This window comes from Emys orbicularis, chromosome 9, assembly GCF_028017835.1.
Source record: "Emys orbicularis isolate rEmyOrb1 chromosome 9, rEmyOrb1.hap1, whole genome shotgun sequence".
NCBI lineage: Eukaryota > Metazoa > Chordata > Testudines > Emydidae > Emys > Emys orbicularis.
This window is the reverse complement of record NC_088691.1, coordinates 102398646-102420663: the sequence shown is the minus strand read 5'-3', so window position 1 is coordinate 102420663 and position 22018 is coordinate 102398646. Positions and strand designations below refer to the sequence as shown.

At 59.9% G+C, this 22018-nt stretch overlaps 1 protein-coding gene across 1 annotated transcript in view; it reads left to right on the top strand.

Moving 5' to 3' along the window:
* The window catches only part of TNK2 (tyrosine kinase non receptor 2), a 29365-nt gene extending 21879 nt beyond the window's left edge, over positions 1–7486 (top strand). Inside the window, exons 12-15 of the mRNA XM_065410969.1 lie at positions 681–785; positions 3480–4786; positions 6724–6819; positions 7355–7486. Coding sequence (XP_065267041.1) covers positions 681–785; positions 3480–4786; positions 6724–6819; positions 7355–7486 — 1640 coding nt within the window. The remainder of the gene's footprint in view (positions 1–680; positions 786–3479; positions 4787–6723; positions 6820–7354) is intronic.
* The last annotated feature ends 14532 nt before the right edge of the window (positions 7487–22018 follow it).

Here is a 22018-nt window from a genome sequence, read left to right as displayed (position 1 = left end):
CTTCCGCCCTTCTGTCAAGGGAGCCTTTCCCCGGCGCTCGACCGGCTCCATGGTTCCACTGCGGCTGCTTCGCGGAGCTGGTCGAGTGCCAGCCCCCAGCCCTGGCCGGCGGCAGAGCACCTCCCGCCGCACGGCCGCCCCAGATCTCCTGCACTTCCAGCAGGACCCAGGCCTCTGCTTCCTGTCCTAAACTGTCGAGCGGCTTTGCAGAGCCCAGCTGCCACCCTGGAGCGGGTTTCTCCTTCCTGTGGTGTTCAGGTGGTGCTGGAGCCCTGAGGATCCCAGGAGGGAGGCCCTAGGCACACACCTGCCATGTCGGGCTTGTTCTGTGACGGGCTTCAAATGCTTGGGCACCCTTGAAAATTTGCCTGAGTTTTGGGTGCCCAGCTGGAGACCGCTTGGCCCTGACTCTCTGCAGTGCCCCATGCCCGCCGCTCCCAGTGACCCAGGTGGAGCTGAGGGCTCCAGCCCGGCTGGCTCCAGTGGAGCATCCAAACTCAGGGGCCACATCGGAGAAACCCAGCGTTAGCTGTTCCAGCCGGATCTCCGGCCAGGCTGTGCTGCTGCTACCTGCTCCGTTACTGAACCAGCTGCCTCCCTGCTTCCTCTGGCTTCTCTGCCTCTGCGCTCTGCCAGCTAACCCCTCCTCTCTCCTCTGGGGCCTCTCTCTTCTCCTGCAGGGGATCCACCGCCTCGGCCACCGCAGCCGGCGATCCTCCTTACGAGTAAGTCGGGCCGTTCTCTGCTCCTCTCCTCTCTCTTCTCTCCTCACTCCTCTCTGCCAGGTATGGGGGCGTGCGGGGCGCTTCCTGGCCTGGGAGCTGCTGGCTCCCGGCACCGAGACGCCAGTGCCAACGGCGCATAGACACAGACATGCACACGCCCTGTGTGAGCAGCAGCGAGGGCACTTAGAGCGCGGGCAGTGCCAGGTTCCCCGCATGGCCCTGCTCAGGGTGCTCCAGCCCTGCTCCCCTCTAGGGGGCAGAGGTGAGTCCACACTCCCTGCACCATTCGGTCTCTCGGCTGAGCTGGCCGGCCGCGGCAGAGACTGGTGGATTCCCCGGTCTCTCCCACCACCAGACACACCCGACTGGCACACGCACCTGGGCTCTCCGTGGGACCAGCCCTCGGCTCAGTGACTCAGGCCCCTCTCTGCTTCCAACCCGCTGGCGACTCCGAACGCCCCCTGCCCCGTGGCTCTCACTGGCCTGGACTCTACTGCATGTACTAACCTCTGGGCTGGGCGGGAGGCAGGTAGAGTAGGCGGGAGGCCGCTGGGCGGGCAGGGTCTGCGGTGAGAGCTGGCACCTCCAGGGGTGTGCCCCCGAGGAGCAGAGTCCAATGCATGGGGTGTTGGATGCATGCAGTGAGCTCCGACCCCAGACCTAGACCTCTAGGGCAAAGCTCGGGGACACCTGGTCCAGGCAAAGCTTAAACAGAGAGACTGGGGAGGGCAAGGTAGGGGGTGAATACATGGTGGTCCTGGGTTCAGATCCTGTGTGGGTCAGGAGTGAACATTGAATTTCGGTGGCTTCCCTTCCTAAGCCCCAGTGGCTGCTTCTCAGTTTCACACGCCTGTCATCCGGGAAGCCTGTGCTCGGGAAAGTGATCAGGAGCAGTCAACGTGGATTCACCACGGGCAAGTCATGCCTGACCAACCTGATTGCCTTCGATGATGAGATCACTGTCTCTGTGGATATGGGGAAAGCGGTGGACGTGATATATCTTGACTTTAGCAAAGCTTTTGATACGGTCTCCCACAGTATTCTTGCCAGCAAATTTAAAAAGTATGGATTGGATGAATAGACTATGAGGTGGATAGAAAGCTGGCTAGATTGTCGGGCTCAATGGGGAGTGATCAACGGCTCGATGTCTAGTTGGCAGCCGGTATCAAGCAGAGTGCCCCAGGGGTCAGTTTTGTTCAACATCTTCATTAATGATCTGGACGATGGGATGGATTGCACCCTCAGCAAGTTCGCAGATGACACTAAGCTGGGGGGAGCGGTAGATATGGTGGAGGGTAGGGATAGGGTCCAGAGTGACCTAGACAAATTGGAGGATTGGGCCAAAAGAAATCTGATGAGGTTCAACAAGGACAAGTGCAGAGTCCTGCACTTAGGACAGAAGAATCCCATGCACTGCTACAGGCTGGGGACCGACTGGCTAAGCGGCAGTTCTGCAGAAAAGGACCTAGGGGTTACAGTGGGCGAGAAGCTGGATATGAGTCAGCAGTGTGCCCTCGTTGCCAAGAAGGCTAACGGCATATTGGGCTGCATTAGTAGGAGCATTGCCAGCAGATCAAGGGAAGTGATTATTCCCCTCTATTCGGCACTGGTGATGCCTCATCTGGAGTATTAGTTTTGGTCCCCCCACTACAGAAGTGATGTGGACAAATTGGGGAGAGTCCAGCGGAGGGCAACGAAAATTATTAGGGGGCTGGGGCACATGACTTATGAGGAGAGACTGAGGGAACTGGGGTTATTTAGTCTGCAGAAGAGAAGAGCGAGGGGGGATTTGATAGCTGCCTTCAACTACCTGAACGGGGGGTTCCAAAGAGGATGGAGCTCGGCTGTTCTCAGTGGTGGCAGATGACAGAACAAGGAGTAATGGTCTCAAGTTGCAGTGGGTGAGGTCTAGGTTGGATATTAGGAAACACTATTTCACTAGGAGGGTGGTGAAGCACTGGAATGGGTTACCTAGGGAGGTGGTGGAATCTCCTTCCTTAGAGGTTTTTAAGGTCAGGCTTGACAAAGCCCTGGCTGGGATGATTTAGTTGGGGATTGGTCCTGCCTTGAGCAGGGGGTTGGACAAGATGACCTCCTGAGGTCTCTTCTAACCCCAATCTTCTATGATTCTGTGATTCTAAGCCTGTGCTCAGGAGGGGCTCAGGGCTGGGCTAGCAGGGGCTGTGGGTCAGGCCTGAGGGGCGCTGGCAGAGCTGGGTTTGGGGAGCCCAGGGCTGGGCTAGCAGGGGCTGTGGGTCCGGACTGAGGGGCACTGGCAGAGAGGGGTTTGGGGAGCCCAGGGCTGGGCTAGCAGGGGCTGTGGGTCCGGACTGAGGGGCACTGGCAGAGATGGGTTTGGGGAGCCCAGGGCTGGGCTAGCAGGGGCTGTGGGTCCGGACTGAGGGGCGCTGGCAGAGCTGGGTTTGGGGAGCCCACGGCTGGGATGGCAGGAGGCTGTGGGTCAGGACTTTCAGCCCCTCACAGGCACATGCTGAACTGCCCTGTATTTGCCCCAAAAGCCCCACGCCGGGGGCAGCACCGTCTCCTCCTCCCGCAGTATGGATCCAGTTGGGGAGGGGCCCGGAGTTCTGCGCCCCTCGTCCCACCGGGGCTCCAGGCTGGGCGCAGTACTGCCTGGGGAAGGGGCCCTCAGCAGGGCCTGTTCCCATGCCAGGCAGGTGCGGGAGTCACCCCGTCGGTGCCTGGCCCATGGGCGCCCTGCGGTGCTGAGAACTCCCCCTCCCTGTGTTCCAGAGCCCTCCTACGACCCCGTCAGCGAGGACGACTCCCTCTCCACAGGCCTCAAGCGGCTGTGCCTGAGGAAGCCGGGCCCCCCGAAGGGGCTGAAGCTGGTGAAGCCGTCGGCCTGGGTGTCGGGCACCAAGGTGGGCGAGCGGCAGCTGAGCCGGGCCAAGGGTGGGGGTCCCTCCTGTGGCGAGGCGCCACTGATTGACTTTGGGGACGAGCCGCCCCCCGCCACCCCCTCGCCGGTCGGGGAGCTGGGTGCCCCCTCCCTCGCCAGGCTGGCCATGGAGGCTTTCTCCCTGCTGGACAAGACGCCCCCCCAGAGCCCCACACGGGCACTGCCCCGGCCCCTCCACCCCACCCCGGTGGTGGACTGGGACGCTCGGCCTCTGCCCCCGCCACCGGCCTACGACGACGTGGCGCAGGACGAGGCCGACTTCGAGGTGTGCTCCATAAACAGCGTGGAGGGGCTGGTGGGGCGGCCGGCCTGGGACGAGGACGAGAAGGCGGCGCCGCTGGAGGACAACCTCTTCCTGCCGCCCCACGGGGCCAAGCAGCCCAGCCTGGCGCAGACCACCGAGATCTTCCAGGAGCTGCAGCAGGAGTGCATGAAGCGGCTGCACGTGCCCCGGAGCCCCGCGCCCGGCCCCGGCGAGGACAAGCCGCAGATCCCGCCCCGCGTGCCCATCCCGCCCCGGCCCCTGCGGAGGAACGAGCCCGGGTGCTGGTCGGGGGAGCTGTCCCCGGCCTCAGGGGGCGAGGAGGACCGGCCACCCCAGATCCCGCCCCGCGACCCCTTATCCCAGCCCACCTCCAGGACTCCCAGCCCCATGGCTCTGCAGGTGGGCTCCCCGCAGCAAAGGGCCAGCCTCTGCTCCCCCTTGGCCCTGGCCGCCTCCCTCTCCACCTCCCCGGGCAAGGCCATGCCCACCACGCAGAGCTTCGCCTCGGACCCCAAGTACGCCACGCCCAAGGTCATCCTGGCGCAGGACAAGGACAGCGCCAGGGGCCCCTGCATCCTGCCCATTGTCAAGGACGGCCGGAAGGTGAGCAACACCCACTACTACCTGCTGCCCGAGCCCCCGGCCTACCTGCACAAGTACGAGAAGTTCTTCAAGGAAGCCCGGAGCCCTGAGGAGCCAGCGCCCCGCATGGTCAGCACCGCCACCGTCCGCCCCATGGTGCAGCAGCCCAACTGCTCGGCCAACAACAGCAACCCCGGCCCCCGGGGGGTGCTCAGGGCCTCCTGCAGTGTCCAGAACATCATCTACGACAGCAGCAGCGACGGCTGCCGGGCCGCCGAGAAAGTGCAACTGGTGAGTGGCTCCTCGCGGGGCGATTGGCGAAGGGGGCTGGGCCAGCCAGTGTAGGGGTGGGGCCAGCTCGGGGCCCAGCCCGGGAGCGACAGCAGGGCCTTGCCCCCAGCCGCATGGGGAGCTGCCGCAGCGCTGCACCAGCTCTAGTGTGAGACGAGGCCGTCCCTGCCCAGCAGGGTTCGCAGCTGGGGGAGATCCCAGGGGCCAGGGCAGGAAGCTGACGCTGCTCAGCCTGGGAGAGCAGGGCTGTGCCTCACCTGGGACGCATCCCAGCCCTTCGCCGTGCCTCAGTTTCCCTACTCCCCAGGCCCCTCTCCTAGAGGCAGCAGGCGAATGAATTGGGTGCGAGCGGACCGAGCCCCTCAGAGGGGGGAACCCCGCGCAGCTTCCGCGCAGCATGGTGCACCAGGTGGGTGCCCGGCTGTGGGGCAGCGTGGGGTGAGATGCCTGTGCCCTACCCACTCAGTGGGCTGCAGGCTCCAGCCCTTTCGCCAGCGCTAATGTCAGAGCCAGCCTGCCCCGCTCCTGTGCGCTGTGCCCGGCACCAGACTCTCTGGGACTGATCCTGCTTGGTTGGACCCGCGTGACTCCCTTGCCACCCGCGCTCCCATGCCACTCGTGTGCACTGGTGGGGCAGACACCGACCCCTACCCCGGCACGCCGGGCCTGACAGTCACGTCAAGGGCACCCGTGGGCTCAGCTCTGGCTGGCTGCCCGCCGATGCCAGGGCTGGCTGCGCGGCTGCCTCTGCCCAGCGAAGCGCAGTCACTAGCAAGTAGCATCCGGGGCAGGGGGAGGTCACCCTGCCTGGGAGCAGCTGGTGTGACGGCATTGGCACTGCAGGTCCCTGGCCCCACAGGGCACCAGCCCCAGGGCTGCCCCGAGCACCAAGAGAGAGGGCGCTACTGCCTGTCTCCCCCTCTCTGCACCTCGTTTCCCTGTTTGTGCCCCGGAGGTATGAGGGGGGAGCCGTCCGTGGCCAGCAGCCGTTCGGCCGAAGAGCAGGAGATCTGCACCAGCACCGGACGGCATGTTGGGGAGCAGACTGCCGGGGCCAGGGGTGGGACAACTCGGGCACTTCCCTCCCCAAGCCCTGCGGCTCACGGGGGGGAGGAGTGACCCCCTTTCCCCTGCTGGAGCCCCAAAGCCAGGCCCTGTCTCTGGCGAGTGCCACAGCAGCCGTCTGGAGCGGGGCCCAGTCCTCTGACCTTGAAGTCCTGGGGCGCCACCTACAGTCCCAGTGTGAGATTACAGCCTCTCGCTGCTGGGCCCCACAGAGCAGCCTGCCCAACAGGGCCGGGGGAGATCTGGGGGGAGCCACAGGCTGCAGGGGATGTTGTGCTAGAAAGGGGGCAGCCAGCAGCCATTGCAGGTGGCGGGGCTCAGGACTCCTGGGTTCTCTTCCTAACACCGTCACCATGGACAAGTCACTGTCTCTCCCGCCCCCGTGTGCCTCAGTGTCCCCATCTGTAAGTGGGGCTGATGTGAAGCTGCCTCCCAGCGGGGGCGTGAGGGTGGCTGATGGTCCCAAACAGTGAAAGGAGCTCCCTGACGCCGAGCTGCATTGCCACCGCTGCTGGGGCCCAGACACCCCCTTACTGACGCCCGTAACGTGGCCTTTGGGTGCTGCTGAAACGCCTGGGGAGCCCAGAGGCAGCTACGCCAGCCGCGTCCCTGCACTGGCCCTATGAAACCAGCCCCTTCCTTGGCCCCGTGTGCAGAGGGGAATGAGCTGCCCAAGGACAGCCTGCCCACTCGCCCGCCCGGAGTCCTGCCCCCGCCCTGCCTTCGGCGTGCTGCTCTCAGGCTGTTCAGTGGGGCCCAGCAGAGCTCCCAGCTCCCCGCCACTCAATGGCCTGCGAGCCCTCGGCTACCTTCCAGCCCCCTGGCAGTGCCAGCCTGTCCGGAGCAAGCGCTCACGGGGTGCGTCTCCACAGGTGCAGGAGATGGTGCACGGCGTGACCACCGAGGAGTGCCAGGCTGCCCTGCAGAACCACGGCTGGAACGTCCAGCGGGCCATCCAGTATCTGAAGGTACCGGGCAGGGGCCGGGCTGGATAGCGGCCCTGGGACCCCCTCTTCCTCCACCCCGCAGGCCGTGTCCGGAGCAGTGCACCGCTGTCCTCTGGCCCGGGCTGGCACCGCAGCAGCCGGTGCCCTGCCTGCAGGGACGGGCCGTGGGTTTTGGAGGGGCGGCAGGACCTGAGCCCTGGCTTGTGTGACTGCACCGAGCCTGGAGCGCCACCTGCTGGGGGTGGCCTGATCCCTTGGGGGGCGGGGCGCTCAATGCCAGAGGGCCCAGGAGCAGAGCTGGGCATGTGCGCCCTCCCATCTGACCCGGGTACAGTCAGCACAGCCCTGTGCCACTGCCCCCACACTGGCACCGTGTCTGCCTATCATCCCATTGGGGGGATGAAGAACCACGGGGGAGCCCACCCCGCCCCACTCTACGCATGGGCCAGGCTGGCACAGCTCCTGGGGGATGGCGGGATTCTGCGTGGACATCGTCCCTACCCCTCCCGCTGCCCGGGGCGCCCCCCACTCACCCTCTGTGCCCTGTGGTTTGCAGGTGGAGCAGCTTTTCTGCCTGGGCCTGAAGACCAGGGGGGAGTGCCACAGGGTCCTGGAGATGTTCGACTGGAACCTGGAGCAGGCCAGCTGCCACCTGCTGGACCCCGCCAGCGCCGCCAGGCAGAAGTAGGCCGCCCCCTTTCCCCAGTGCCTCCCCTGCGCTGGCGCGGCAACCCCGAGGGGTTCACAGCCTCAGCACGAGCTCTCGGGGATCCCCCTTTTGTAACCCGACAGCTGGGCCCCTCAGGGGGCACCACAGGAGCTGCTGCCCGCCCGGGCGGGCCAGGCTCCATCCCGTGGCTGCTTGGTGTCGCCCGGCAGGACGGACGCCACTCTCGGAATCGGCGCCAGGCGGGCAGCTGTGGCCACGGAGCCTGACCCCCATCCCTGGCAGGGCACGGGCAGAGCTGGTCTGGAGAGATGGGGGAACGGACCCATCTGTGTTTCCCCAGGGGGCGGGGCCCAGCAGGGAAGGAGCAGGGGCTCAGGGCCAGGCTTTGCCCCAGCGGGAGCCCCTCCCTGGGAGCTATGTGGGGCCCCCAGCACATGCTCCATCCGATGGCAGAGCGGCTGCCCCAGGGGCCCGTGCAGCCGGGACTGGGTGGGCCAGAGCAGAGCCTGCTGCCCAGCATGGCTAGGGGAAGAAGGGCATGTTCCAGCCCAGGGAGGGACTGGCCGGGCAGCCGGTGGGGCTCAGACCCAGAGAGCCTGATGCCGTGGGGCACCCCTGTGAGCACAGAGGGCCTGCTGTGTCTCAGGATTGGGCCCCCAGCTCACCTGCTCCCCTTGTCCCGCAGGCGGTGACGGCAGCAGGCCGGGAAGCTGAGTCAGACCTGGAGCGGGCACCTCCCGCCCCACCTCCGCGGTGCCTGCCCCCCACGTTGGATTGAGCTGGCCGGAGAGCCAGGAGCAGGGCTGAGAGCCTGACCGGGGCTCGGGACTGGCAAGGGGCAGCCCCCGGGACCCCGCTGGGGGTTGCCCCGGAGCTCGCTGGAGAATTGTTTTGTAAAGAGAAATGTAATTTTAATATATATATATATAAATGTTCTATTGGAGAGGAACCCGGTGCCGCCCTGGCTGTGTGCTGCACCCCACCTGCCCCTGGGCCTTGGCTAGCAAAGGGGACTCAGGAGCGGCCTCCCCTGGCCCCCCGCTCCGGTGCCAGGGGGCCCAGAGGAAGAGAGCAGCACTCAGCTTGGACCTGGCTCTTCTCTCCCGAGCTCCATGAAAGGGATGGAGCCATCACCCAGGCCCGGCGGGCATCCTGCGGCGGGCGAGGGCCAACGTCCCGCTGACCAGCCCTGCAGCAGGCCCAAGGGCCTGGAGGAGAAGGGCACACCAACCCCTGCGGCCCTTCCTGGGCAGGGGGCAGTGTTCAGCCTGGTCCTGCCCGGCCCTGGAGTGGCTGGCAGAGCGGGCGAGGAACCCGGGCTCACTCCATTGGCAGGGCCGGGCGAGGGCAGACACTGGCTCAGCAAGCACCAGCCACACCTCTGCCCTCCACTTGCTTGGCAACCCCGGGGATTGGGGTCGGGGGAGAGCCCTAGGGCACAGAGCTCACTGTGGGGCCAAAGCCACCCCCCATCAGCCCCAGGGAGAGTCCTGTCCCAGCCCAGCTGTGTGTGCCCCCCGCATTCCTCCCCAAGGCTGCTTCGCTCCCGCCCCATATTAGCGGCCTCGTCCGTCACACCGCTGGGGCAGTGCCCAGGGGCTCCCTAGAGGGGCAAAGGGATGGGAGCAGAGCCCACGGGCACAGTGTGAGAGGCAGAGAGGTGGGGACAGTTCCTGCAGGCCCAAGGATGGGGGGGCAGAGGGATTGGAGGCAGTGCCCATGGGCCCTGCTTGGGAGGCAGAGAGATGGGGGGGCTGCACCTGTGAGCACAGGGATGGGCACAGTGCCTGTGGGCACTGTCTGGGAGGCAAAGAGCTGGGGCAGGCCCACAGACACACGGATGGGGCCAGCGCCCATGGACACAAGGCCAGAGGGCTGGGGCAACGCCCACGGGCATGGTTGGGAGCAGTGCCAAAGGACACAGGAATGGGGGGGGATGTCCATGGGCACAGGGATGGGGGATGCCCTTTGCCTGTGGAGGAAGCTAGTGCAGGTGAGGCCAAGGGCCGGGGGGCCACGGGGCCCCGGCCTGGGGCAGAGTTTGTGACTCGCTTTGACGCGCGGCGAAGGGCCCCAGCTGAGCGTCGCCCACCAGCACCTGCTGCCGCTCCTTGAATGGGCCTCATCAGTTCCACACACACACACACACCGCCTTGCCAACGGGCTGCTCTAGTGAGCAGCGCAGGGTCCCGGCAACGCAGGGTTCTAGTCCCCATTCTGTTTCGGACCTGCTGGGTGACCTTGGGCAGGTCCCGGCCTCTCAATGTGCCTCAGTTTCCCCTCCCGCAGCATGCAGTGAGGGCACTGGTGTGTCCCAGCTCATCCATGTCTGTGAAGCGCATTGTGGGCCTGTGCCCTTAAGCCCCGCCAGTACAGCTCGTACCCCTGATCTGCTAGGCCCCGGGCTGTGTGCCACGCCCTGGTTGCATCCTGGGCCCAGGCGAATGGGCAGGGATGGCCAGGGTGGGAACGGATGTCACACCACAGGTGAGTCCTCACAGCAGGGCTGGCTTAGCACCAGGGCCCCAGACTGCCCAGGGGTCTGTGCCCCCCTCCCCAGGGCAGCCTTTGGGGAGCTGGGGCTGGGGAAGGTGTAGTGGCCATGGGATGGCTTGGGGGGAGGGGGGCTGTGGCAGCAGAGGCGGGTTAAGGTTTCCTGGGCCAGAGCAAATGGGGGACCCCTCCCCACCCCTTCTGCCTGCAGACACCCCCCCCCTTTCTGCCCCTTCCCTGGGCTCTGCCCCTGTTCCACCCAGGCCCCCCCCCCCATTCCCTCCCAAGACCGAAGAAGCTCTGTCCCCCCCTATGTCCCGCAAGGCTTCAATGGGGAGCCAGAGCACCTCCAGTCCTGGGGCTGCGGGGGGGGGGGTCCAGGTGCTGGGGCTTCCCCCGCCACCCCCCACGCTTCTGCGAGTGACCAGGGTCCGGGAGCTGGGGCTTCTCCCACCCTGCAGCTTCCCCCACCCCGCCCTCCTGCCTAGCCACCGGGGTAGCCATGGACCCTGGCTAATCCGCCACTGTGGCAGCCTCTTGCCCAGCTGTAAGGATTGGACCCTCCCTGCTCACGTGCCCCTCCCCGCCCCCCCCATGCCAGGCAAACTGTCGCCTCTGTGGTACAAAGCCCTGATTTGGGGCCCAGCCCCCTGAGGAACTGCCGGGACCGCCCGGCGCCGTGGTATTCCTTGAGGGGCCTGCCGCTAGGTTTGGGATGGGCCTGGGGGCACCTCCTGAGTCTTGACCCCATTGGGCCCAAAGAGCACGAGTCTATTGGCCTTGAGGGCCTGGTGTGAGGCCCAGCTGGTCGGCCAGGGCTCCAGCAGTTCGTTCCCATGAGCCACACGTCATGGCTAAGGAGCCCATGGCGCTGCCGGCTGGGACAGGTGCCTGAGCGGCGCTGAACACACTTGGTTGGTGTTTATGTTACGCACGTGTCCCGTGGCACCAGCTGAGCTCAGGGCCCTGTTGCACCAGGAGCTGCAGGAACATGAGAGCGCCAGACAGCTCAGCGGCGCCATGGCCAAGCCCGCCAGTGCAGACCTGGGCTAAGCCCCTGTCAGGGCTTGGGGAGGGCGGCCATGGGGCTGGCTACTGCTCAGTGACTGTCAGCCATGCTTGGGACGGGGGGGTGGGCGCGTTTACATTAATTTTCATCTAGAAGTGAAGTAGAACTGAATCGCCCTCACCCCTTGGCCCGCCTGCACCTTTTGAATTGACTAATTCCACGGGGGGGTGTTTCCTGCTCCCCGCTGCTCTTTGTGCAGCTCCTGCGGACACTTGCTAACTTGCAGCTGCCTTTTCCCACCCGCCCGTGGTTTTTGGGTGCCAGAGCCCTAGGGGCCCGTTCGCTGCCGGGCAGTGGGGCTCAGCGCTCTGACCCAGGGCCCAGTCACCCCCGGGCGCTCCGCCACTAGCCAGCACGGAGGCCGAGTGCACAGGGAGGGGGTATTTCTGTGGCTAATGGGAACGGCCACAGCTGTGGTAGAGAGACTCAGGTTTCCTTTCTAGACGGCTCCCAGCCCTTCCATTTCAGCGCACAAGCCAACTAGCAGAAACTGCCCCCAGAGGGGCCGCTTGCCCCATAACTTCTTGCCCCATCCATTGGAGCTGGCCGGAGACAGGACGCTGGACGCCATGGGGCCTTGGTGGGTTCAGGTCTGGAAGTTCCTAACGGCCCAGTGGCTGGACGCTGGTTTTCCTGGATTGGAGGCACTACAGAGGAGCATCCTGCCCACCCTCTGTTACCGAGCTCTTGAATGGCCCAATGCAGGCCTTGTAAGCCCCCGCGATGCCATGGTGATAGGCAAAAACTAGCCGTCTACGCTTGTAGCAACACTACGAGCAGCGAGCGAGCGGGCTGTGGGCCCAGGGAGGGAAACCAGCTCGTGCAGAGGGCCGGTGCCACTTGCGGCCTGTTCATGGCTGTTTTGGAGGCCGTACTCATCTGTGGGATTCCGGTGTGCCCTACACAGAGTGGAAAATGTCCCCCCATAGGCGTAGGGTCCGTGTGGGATGAGGAGGGGGCTAGCACCGGCCCTGCCCAAGGTGTGCGTCTAAAGAGGCGTCTTTGGCGTAGTCGCTCGGGGCTGTTACACTTACAAGCGTATTCGACGGCTCGTCACGTTTGTAACATGTCTGTCTATGGAATCTAGGGCTTAATTTGTTTTTTTCTTTCAAGAACATAAAATGAAACTTCAGAATGAGGCTCCCAGCCAGCAAATTGTCCCAGCCCTGAAAGCAAAACTGGGGGAGGTGTGAAGTGCTGCTGAAGTGAGGGTGTATTTGCTTTGCAAAGCCAGCAGCACAAAGGGAACACGGAGTTCCCTCACCTACAGGTGAGTCAACACAGCCCGTCAAAAAGCCGGCGCCCTGGTCTGGCCATGAGCGTAGGGGTGGGTGTCGGGACTCCTCGATTCCCAGGCCAGAAGGGACCGGTACAATCACCTCCTCAGAGCTGCATCATCCAGGCCAGAGGCTTCCACCCTGCGATTCCTGCATCCAGCCCCTCATTTCTGATGGAGCGAGAGCACAGCTCTTAGAAAGAGACATCCAGTCTTGCTGTCTCGTGCTGGCGGCTCCGCCACGTTCCTAGGGGAGCTGTGGCAAAGGTTCATTATCCCCGTTGTTAAAATTCTGCGCCTTATACCCACCCACTTTGGACTCACCTGCCTTCCCCGGCCTCCAACTGTCCTTTGTTCTGCGTCTGGCTGGTGTGTTAAGATTCAAGCAGCTGAGTTTTCTGGGTCACTTGTTCATCTAGTGGATGAAATTCACCCAGGCCCAGATGTCCCACCCACAACCCCCGCACCGACGGCCTCAGAACAGGGCTGAAGGAGGACTTACCGGGTGCCATTCGCCAGGCATATGCACCACTCCTGAGTGGTGGATTAGTAGAGGGAACCAGCTTATTGTGTGTGTCCGCCCGGGAACCCAACTCCCGGCTTCTGCTCAGCCCGGCCGGGAGCAGAAACGTGCCACGTGCCAGAGTTATTGCCTGTCAAATGCTCACGACAACCCGCTCTCCAGCTGCCTGATGTCACCAGCACTAGCCACATGAGCCTGCAGGCAGGAGCAGCCCTTTTGTCCAAGGTTAAGTGGCTAGAAGGGTTTTGTCCCCTTCTGGTTCCTTCCCTTCCACTCACAGCTCCCTCCTTTTGCAGCCAGCAGCTTGCCTCTCACCCTTCCTATCACTCCCTTTGAAACACCGTTCAGTGATGATCTACCACACAGAAAAGCATTCTACAGCACACGAGTGGCCTCCCCCTGTAGCATGTTCCCCATCCATGGGCATGGGCCGGGTGATCCCCTATGCTGGGGCTTAAATACCACAATGGTAGGCGTTCCGGCAACCGCCAGATCCGACTGCGTGTGCCAAGCACGCTGCTGGCACACAGTCACTGATGCGAATACTCTTCCAAGTCTTTATTTGCAAACAGGAATTGCTCTTTGGGTAACACGGACGCCCTCTTACAAAAACCCGCCGGATTTCCCCCCCAAGCGTCCCACCAGCTCTGCGAATCAGGAACACTTCAGCCCTACCATCCGCGGAGGAGATCTCAGATCGCATTAGAGATTCTTTACCGGTCCCATTTAGCAAAGCGTCGGAGGAGCGAGGCTGGCCGTGGAGAATAGCTAAGGCCTGGAGCAGATGGATTCTCAATCTGTAATGAATAAAAAGAAGCATTAGGGGCTTCTGCTAAAGGAAAACACCAGCAGTTCGTCCCTAACCCTCATTTACCGCAAGGCCTGAAATGAAGAGGGCGGGAAATTGGCCCCTGGCGTAACTGCCATCACGGAGCTGAGCCCAGAAGCCCGCTGCAGCAGCACGAGGTGGCTGAAATGGGAATGTAATTGTCCACGTGTGACATTCGCTACCCGGCTTGCGGAACAACCCCAAGGTGCGAAAATTTGTCCTGCTCACTCCAGGAAAACCCTGGTAGGCTTCCGAGCTGCAGATCAGTCAGTGAACAAACCCCACAGAAATCGTACATTACTAGCGACGCCCGTCCCAGCGCGAGTGACATCAGCACGACCCACGTGTCCTCTCTCCAAGGGGGGTCTGACTCAGATGAGAGGATCGTGCAATAACAGGGGACCGCTGCCGGCCCTTTGTCTCCCTGGCCGTGGTGAACACATTGGACAGAATGAACCGGGCCCGGATCTTCAAAGATCCAGCTTCTTGAGGTGCATCACTCCTATTGATTTCAACGGGCGCTGGCCCCAGGAGCAGCACCCGGAGAGCGTATCGCAAAAGCCAGAGCCCAGCTGCCAGGTAAGAAGGCTAGTGAGCTACCACCACTGGGCAGCGCAGTTAGGATCCACACACATTGCTCACTTACCCCCCCTCCCAAAACCAAGCAGGCACATTTACACTGGCAGATCCTGTGCCCTGAGGAAATGCAGCTCCCTTCGCCGAGGGTCCCTTGCTCCCCGCACACCTCGGGGACGGAAACCCAATAAAACGACAAAGGCCCTGGTGGGGCATTGCAGGAATCCAGTCCCTGCACTCAGCACCTGCAGCTCCCGTTGGCTTTCACCGGCACTGCAGGTGCTCAGCACCCCGGCCAAATCAGCTCCTCCACTCTGAGCTGCTCTGCCTGCTTTCGGCTAGTGAGAAAGTTCTTGGGCTAGGGGACCAGGGTGCAGGAGGAACGCAAAGCCCCGCCCCGCCCAGTGTGCTCACCTCTTCCTTCCTCGGAGGAGCTCGCTGCCTCTTCGGAGGACGTTGCTGTTGGTGACAAGAAAGAGTGAAAACGGCGTGAGCTGGCATCACATTATTCTTTACTCCCACCTTGAGTCCAGCATCCTCCGATTGTGACAGCTTATTAACAAGCTGGGATCCTGGTCTCGCTACATGATCAATACAGGAGCAATCAGAGCTTTTACCGTAGGACTTGCTATCCTGGCTCTGAGCAGTGACCCATCGAGTCTTGTCTCCAACAGTAGCCAGCTCAAGAAGAAGGCATGAAACGTTGAGCGTGAACAGTTAAACACGATGTACATTTCTCCCTGTGGCACTTCAGCAGTGCATAGGCCTGGTGTTGGCCTGCTGCGCAGAGATCCATTTCACCACACCCTTTCCCCCCGTCCTAGGCATGGCCAAAGTATAACCCTACAAGCTGGGGCCATATGACCCCGAAGACCCACAGGGCCAACCAGCTCCAGATTCTATACAAATCCTTACCTGGCCCAGTGGGTTCGGCATGGAAATCTCTTGACACCAAGTGTGCAGAGGACACAGTGCGAGGGGGTGAAAATAATGTATAGGTGGAGACAGAAAGCGACCCACGCCCGGATTCTCTGGAGTGCTTCTAGTTTTTGTTGCTGGCTGTTGTTAAATTGGCCAAAGGGACATTCACTTTCAGCCCCCAACCCCTAGGAAAACAATGCCCACGCTGGCAGATGACAGGTGCACTCCCCAGTCCCTGCGTCCTGGCTCCGGGAACTCACTTTGGTTCGGCAGCCTGTCTCCAGCACAGCCGATCTTTGGTCTCTTCTGACTGTACTTAGCACAGAGCTGGGGGCTCCCCGCCTGCCGGCAGCACCAGTCGTGCAACTTTAACTCTGCATCTGGAGATGGAAATTGCAGCGCAGTGTCATGAAGGGAAAAGTTACAAACATCTGCCAGGAAACTGGGCAGAACCGGCCTAATCCGATGCCCCGTGGAGTCAGTGAAACAAACGCCCCATTTCTGTCAGTGGCTCTTGGCGTGGGTCCCACGAGTCGCTCCTCCCTTAGCAGACAAATTGACAAAACCTGATGTGCAGAGAAGTTACAACGGTTCATAAGCCTTGTTTATGGGCAACGGCGAATGCCGAATCAGTGTTTGCTCACCTAACTCTTCCATTAGAGCCAAGAGGGGATTTTACTTAACCCAGGAACTCCGGCCCAAGCCCTTTCTGAGTGAAAAAATGGCAAACGCTGGGAGCTCGTATTTAGTGACATTATTCTAATTAGCGGGAGCTGACATTAGTAACACGTCGATCCCGCTGCAGAACCTGGTCTGCCCTGTCTTGTGTCTCCAGCGCTCGGTGTGCACCAGTTAGGAACAGGTTCGGACTTCCACTGGGCAGGCACCCACTGGCCTCACAGCTACGCAGACAGTCAAAGAAAAAAATCTTAAATTTCCCTGGAAAAATCACCGAAAAGCTGAGGTGGGCCCAGCCCACGTGGCTCCCATTGCACGACGGGGGGGCAGCTGCCAAAACTCCTAGGCCGTGCTTACCGCGGTCAGGGGACGCTTGGCGCGAGTCCTTCCAGGATCTCTCCTGCCGCCCGTCGACGAGCTCGCTTTGGCTGTTGTAGAGACAGCGGATCCCGGCGCCGTATTGGTTCGGGGAGGCTGGATACAGCATCGTCACACGGGCGTCCGCCAAACCTGCAACAACCCGCCATTCGCGCGGCAGCTTTCAGACTCTGGGCGCGGACGGGCCCCGGAGCCGTGCAGCGCAAGAGGCCTCCCTGGCCGTGCAGCCCCTGGGTTTCCAGCCCAATCCAAAGCCCAGTGAAGCCATGGAAAGGTTCCCCTGGATTTCAGCAGGCTCTGGCTCAGGATCTTAGAGAGCCCAGTTCGCACAAAGCTCCTCTGAGCCCCTGAACGCACGCACTCGTGTGTCGGGATTGATTCTCCAGCCCACCAAGCAATGGTGACATCCAGCAATACCCGGTCAGCTCATTAGGCATTGTGGCTGCTGCGGGCCGTGGTGAACCAGCAACAAACGTAAGCGGGGGACACCCCGGAATCATTAAACTACAACCGAGTGTAAAAAAATAGAGGGCCCGAGTGACGTTGGAGCGGGGTGAATTTCCTGCTGCTGTTTCTGGCAAGCCGCTCTAGGCAATGCCTCGCTCGCAAAGAGGAAACACGAGCAGCTAGTATCAATTCACCTGCAAAGGCTAAATCCCCGAAAAAGCAGCCTGGACTAGTCCTGGGCACACAGGCTGGGCATGGCATGGCTTTGACCGGTCTCAGATCACAGCGGGAGACAGGGTTCATGGCCCCTGCAGTCGCCCCACTGTGTAGAGAGAGTCAATTACCAACGCTTGCCTGCCCCCAGGGGGGTTTTGAGGATGAACGAGATGAGCCATTGGCTAAGCACCATTATTGAGAAGACGGCCCCAAACCACAGGGGACAGAGTTCAGGGCCCGAATGGGCTTGGGGCCCATGGTGAGTTGTATTTCCGCTGGCAGGACTGGGATTCTCTCTCCTCACGGGTGCTGAGCTGGGATCATCGCTTGGGGCAGGATGGGCCCACGTGACTGATTCCCTGTCACTGCAGGGGAAGAGGTACTGGGGGGGATTGCGCCCCTTCTCAGCTGCTGGGTCTCCATGGAGATGACCCTCCTAGGTCAGCAGGTCTGGCCCTCTCTGTGGGGCAGGCGCTTTCTCCATACTAACCCCTCACAGCCTCGTAAGGAGGAGGCATTAGTTCATCTCACTCACAGTGAAGGGAGGTGCCGTGTTAGAGCTAACCTCGCGCAGAGCAAGGAAAGGGACCACAGGGTGAGGACTAGATCTAACAGGCCCATCTGGCCCTGGCACTGCCAGCATACCCCACCTCCTCTGCTCCGTCGGTAGTGCCGATCCAACGCTCCATCTCGCAGAGAGCAAGGGCAGGACGGCAGATCCTTGTTCCAACCAGCTGGATCTTGCTGCGTGCTAAGCCAGGCCAGACACCTCAGTCTGTAGTTCACACGCACCTGACTGGCTAGACTGTATATCCACAGCCCACGCAGATCTAGGGCCAAAACAATCAACAGGTTTTGCCTTCCACTGAGTCAACGGCAAGATTGTACTAGCTCAGGCAGAGAGAGACTGGACTAAGCTGAGTTCTCGGACAACTTTGACCATACGGGAGACTGACTGGTGATATTTTCGGAAATGGAAAGCTAACCCGGGCCTCGTTCCACAGCCTCCGACTGTTGCCATTGGAACGCTCCCGAAACTCACGCGCCGAGTGTGAAAGCTGCATCGCGGTAGCTCTGGGGATGTTCTCTCAGCTAGGCACTGTCCCTGTGAGTAGGCGTAGGACTCAGCCCCGACTTGTAAAGCAATAGGCCGTGGGCGCAGCCAGTCCTGACGGGCATGTCTGACTGGGCCAGTGCCGCGCAAGGGGCATTCCTGGGGCGTTAGCTGCACATCAAGGTGGCCATTCAGCGGGTCAGTGTTGGCCCCACTGACAGCCCTGGGAGATTTTCCCCTGGTTTCAATAGGGCCAGAAGCTCACCCACAGCATCTGGGGCAACCTGGGAACCTCTCACCTCGGCACAGTCTTGGCCCATCTCAGCCGCAGAATGAAACGGTTTGGCTGCGGGGCCCGTACCTGTGTTGTAGCCTCTGAACTGGTCGGGGCGATATTTGGCGGCTGGGGGCCTTCGGGTCAGATCGTCATTTCGGTAAAATCCATCCCCGCTGAACGACAAAGCAAACCCATCATCACCCTTCCTGACAGGAGCAGGGATCTACCCCTCCCCGGGCCCCTTGAACAACTCCCAACCTGCCACCTGACAGACACAGGGGGATGGGGGCCCACAGCAGATCAACGGATAAGCATCCCCAGCTCACAGAGCACAAGGCTGAGCCTATGGCCGTCTCGCCAGGAAGCAGCTGTGGTGCTGAGAGCTCTGAAGCGGCAATGCCTTTGCTGGCGGGGTAATGCTCCTTTTAAGGATTCACGGAGTGTGCAGAGAACTGCCGCCATTTTGGTTTCAGCCCTCCTGTAGCCTGTTACTGAGGAGACACGCACACTCTGCTTTCTCCCAGGGGAACTTTAGTTTGGGTCGTATTGTACTTGTTTGGCTTCATCTAGACTAAAAGACTGAAAGCCGGTGCTGCTCTCTGTGTATGGAAAGAGAGAGCCGGGAGTGACTCTCATTCATTAGATTACAAGCAAAGCAAAGGAGAGCTCCCTTAATCCTGATCGGTCCAAAGTTCACAAGACACCCAATGCTCATTTATATTTGTAAATCCTCAGCCTTTCAAGGGGTCGCCTGCATTTTAACGATACGACACCCTCGGGAGACATAGGGGCACCGTCAGGGGCACATTATGGTAGTTCTGAGGTTGCAATGTGACCCAGCTGCAAAGGGGTAAATACAGAATTGGGAGTCGTATCAATTGATCCATAGAGGAGTGAGCATACAGCACCTGGAGTAGCCCATCAGCACGTTGGTCAAACCCAGCTTGGTGTAATCCCATTGCATGCCGCCATCTTGGTAAAGGATGAGGACGTAGGACTTGATTCCGTCCGTGGTGAGCACAGCCTGGTACGTGTTTGTCTAGAGAAACACAAGGTGCGCGGGGAAGGGAGAGGATGAGGCTGTGTTCCATAAAGTGTAAGCGAGGGGGTACAAATCACTATTCAGTGAGAGACAACAAACAGCGCTAATGCTAACGAGGAGTTCTCCGTTGTGACAGTGGGGCGTAGGGGTGAATCTCTGCAACTCCCGGAGAGCTTGGCAGTAATAAAACCAGACACAGGAAGCAACGACAGGCGTAATTCTCGAAATAAATGTCAAAGGCCACCAAAGAATGTGCAAGCAAACTTGGCCACCAAACACTGTCAACCTTTCTTATTTTTTGTGGAAAGCGTTGTGACATTTTCGTCCAAGGTTTTATCAAAAATGTTATCAAAACGATTGTCAAACACTTTAATTTACTGAAAATTGCGCTTTTGGTCAAGCAAAGCTTCCCATAACCACTTCGAAAAGGTTTCCAATAAAAATGTGTATAGATGCCAAATTAAAAATATATTTTGAAAAATAATTCAAGATCACCAAAAAATGGGCCTATTTCAAAGGGTTTGAAACAAACAACTTAAAAATTGGTTTCAACGTGTGATAGTTTTTGATCAGCTCTGTATGCAATTGATCATGTAACAAACAGAAAGATTATATTACTTAGGGTGTTTCCATGAAAAGTGAGCGTAGGGGGCTTTACCTAGAGACCCATGTAAGCCCTCTTTTGCATAGGTCTCATGCATGGGGTGAATTTATCTTCGCTAAATGTTCAAGTGAAACACTCAAAAGTTAACTTGTTTCTCCCACACAGTAGTAGTGCACAGTAGTAATGGTAGCATGGGTTCTGAATTCATGCCCGCTCCAAGTTCATGAATTCAGGCTATCATAGGTTATCTGGTCCCCGTCACTAGCATCTGAGCACTTCATCGTGTTTAATGTAGGTATTGTCCCATTTTACAGATGGGAAACTGAGGCACGGAGAGACAGGGACTTGCCCAAGGTCACATGGGACCTGTGTAGTGGAGCAGTAAACTGAACCCAAGTTTCCCGAGTCCCAGACTAGCACCCTAATCACTGAATCATCCTTCCTCCCGTAGAAGTTCCCCAGAACGTTTGGAAATTGATCCAGACCAATCCAGAAGCAACAGCTCTCTGGAGAAAAGCTGCCGGGGGCGTCTAAATATGACCCGCGTATCACAGGACACAGACACAATGCAGCAGCCTAAGCCTGACCAACACTGGGGGGTGCGGGTCATTGGGGCAGGAAGCCACTTTGACAGTAGCTTCCTGAAGCCCATGTGGCCACTTACCCGAGTGACAGGCTGCCATGCTGGATAGGCTGGGGCCTTCTCCCAGGTGATCTTAAGGGTCCATTTTGCAGAGTACGAAGTCTTCAGGTATCGCCGAATCTTGGCCTCCACGTCTCGGACAAACGGGTGTTCGGCAGAATCCAGAGTAACAAACGCCTGCGGGTTGTGCATGGGTATGTTACAGCTCCAGGGCAGGGAAGTGCAGAGCTAGCATTACGCATGCGAAGGTCTCAAAGGAGACCACAACCCCTCGGCTCACTCATGCATTCCTCCCGTTGACTAAGGACTTACATGACGCTTAGGCCTTACGCAAACCCTCTGCAAAGGGGCGAATTTCATGCCGAGTGAGGCTGGACTCGGACGTTAGGGGACCAGCAGGAACCGCTGAATCCGGCAACGCCTATAAAGCCCCACTGCTCGGTCGTCTCCACATCGGCAGGATATCTAATGACTTGCTAAATCATAAGCCGCATAATGCGAACAAGTGTAGCATAACTGTGCCTGACGTTTAGCACGTCTAGCTGGGCCTCCCCACGTGTAAAAACTGACCTGGTAAAACGTGGTGCCAACGCCTTTGGAGAAATCCGCGTTAGCCCAAAACACAGCAACCATTGGTACTTTCTCACGGCCGGTAAATCCTCCGGGAGGTGGGTTTGGAGATGGGAACATGTCCCTGTCTGAGGCTGGAAAAATGATTTGTCCGTTGTCTGTAAACTAAACGACAGTATTCCTTATGTTAGAGCTCCTTCGCAGGAGAGACGAACTAATGCATAACGAAGCACAGGCTCTGTCTACACAGCAACTACACACCCACAGCTGGCCCGTGCAAGTTGACCCGGGCTCACGGGGCTGGGGCTGTGGGGCTGTTTCATTGCTGTGTAGACGTCTGGAGCCCGGGCTTTAGGACCCTGCGAGGTGGGAGGTTCCCAGAGCTCAGGCTCCAGCCCAAGACATCTACACAGCAATGGAACAGCCCCACGAGCCCGTCGGCTGGCACAGGACAGCTGCAGGTTTTTCTTTGCTGTGTAGACAGATAGTCACAGGCTTGCTGCAGAGTCCACTGAAGTCAATAGAAAGACGCCCGTTGACATTAGGGGATTTGGGGATCAGATCTATCTGTAGTGTGTATTTGATCATTATTACTGATTTTTGTATTGCTGTAGTGCCCAGGAGATCCAGCCACCGGCCAGGCCTGCACTGAGCCAGGCGCCGAGCAAAAAGGCAGCCCCTGCTGTAGTTAATTTTTTACTGCTTCATTGCAAAACATTTTTTTTAAATTAGAAAGTGACTGTGATCTTAATAAACCCTCTAAATCCAGTGACAACACCTCTGGCTCAGACACTGGAGATAAAATCCAAGGAACATTTTTTCCAGCCACCAATAAAAATGATTTTTATGTCTACAAAAATTAATCCACAGTTGTTGAAAATGAGGGGGAAAAACTCCCCACATTTATACCCGACCAGCTAAAATCTTAATACGCTCTGCATGTTCCAACAGATC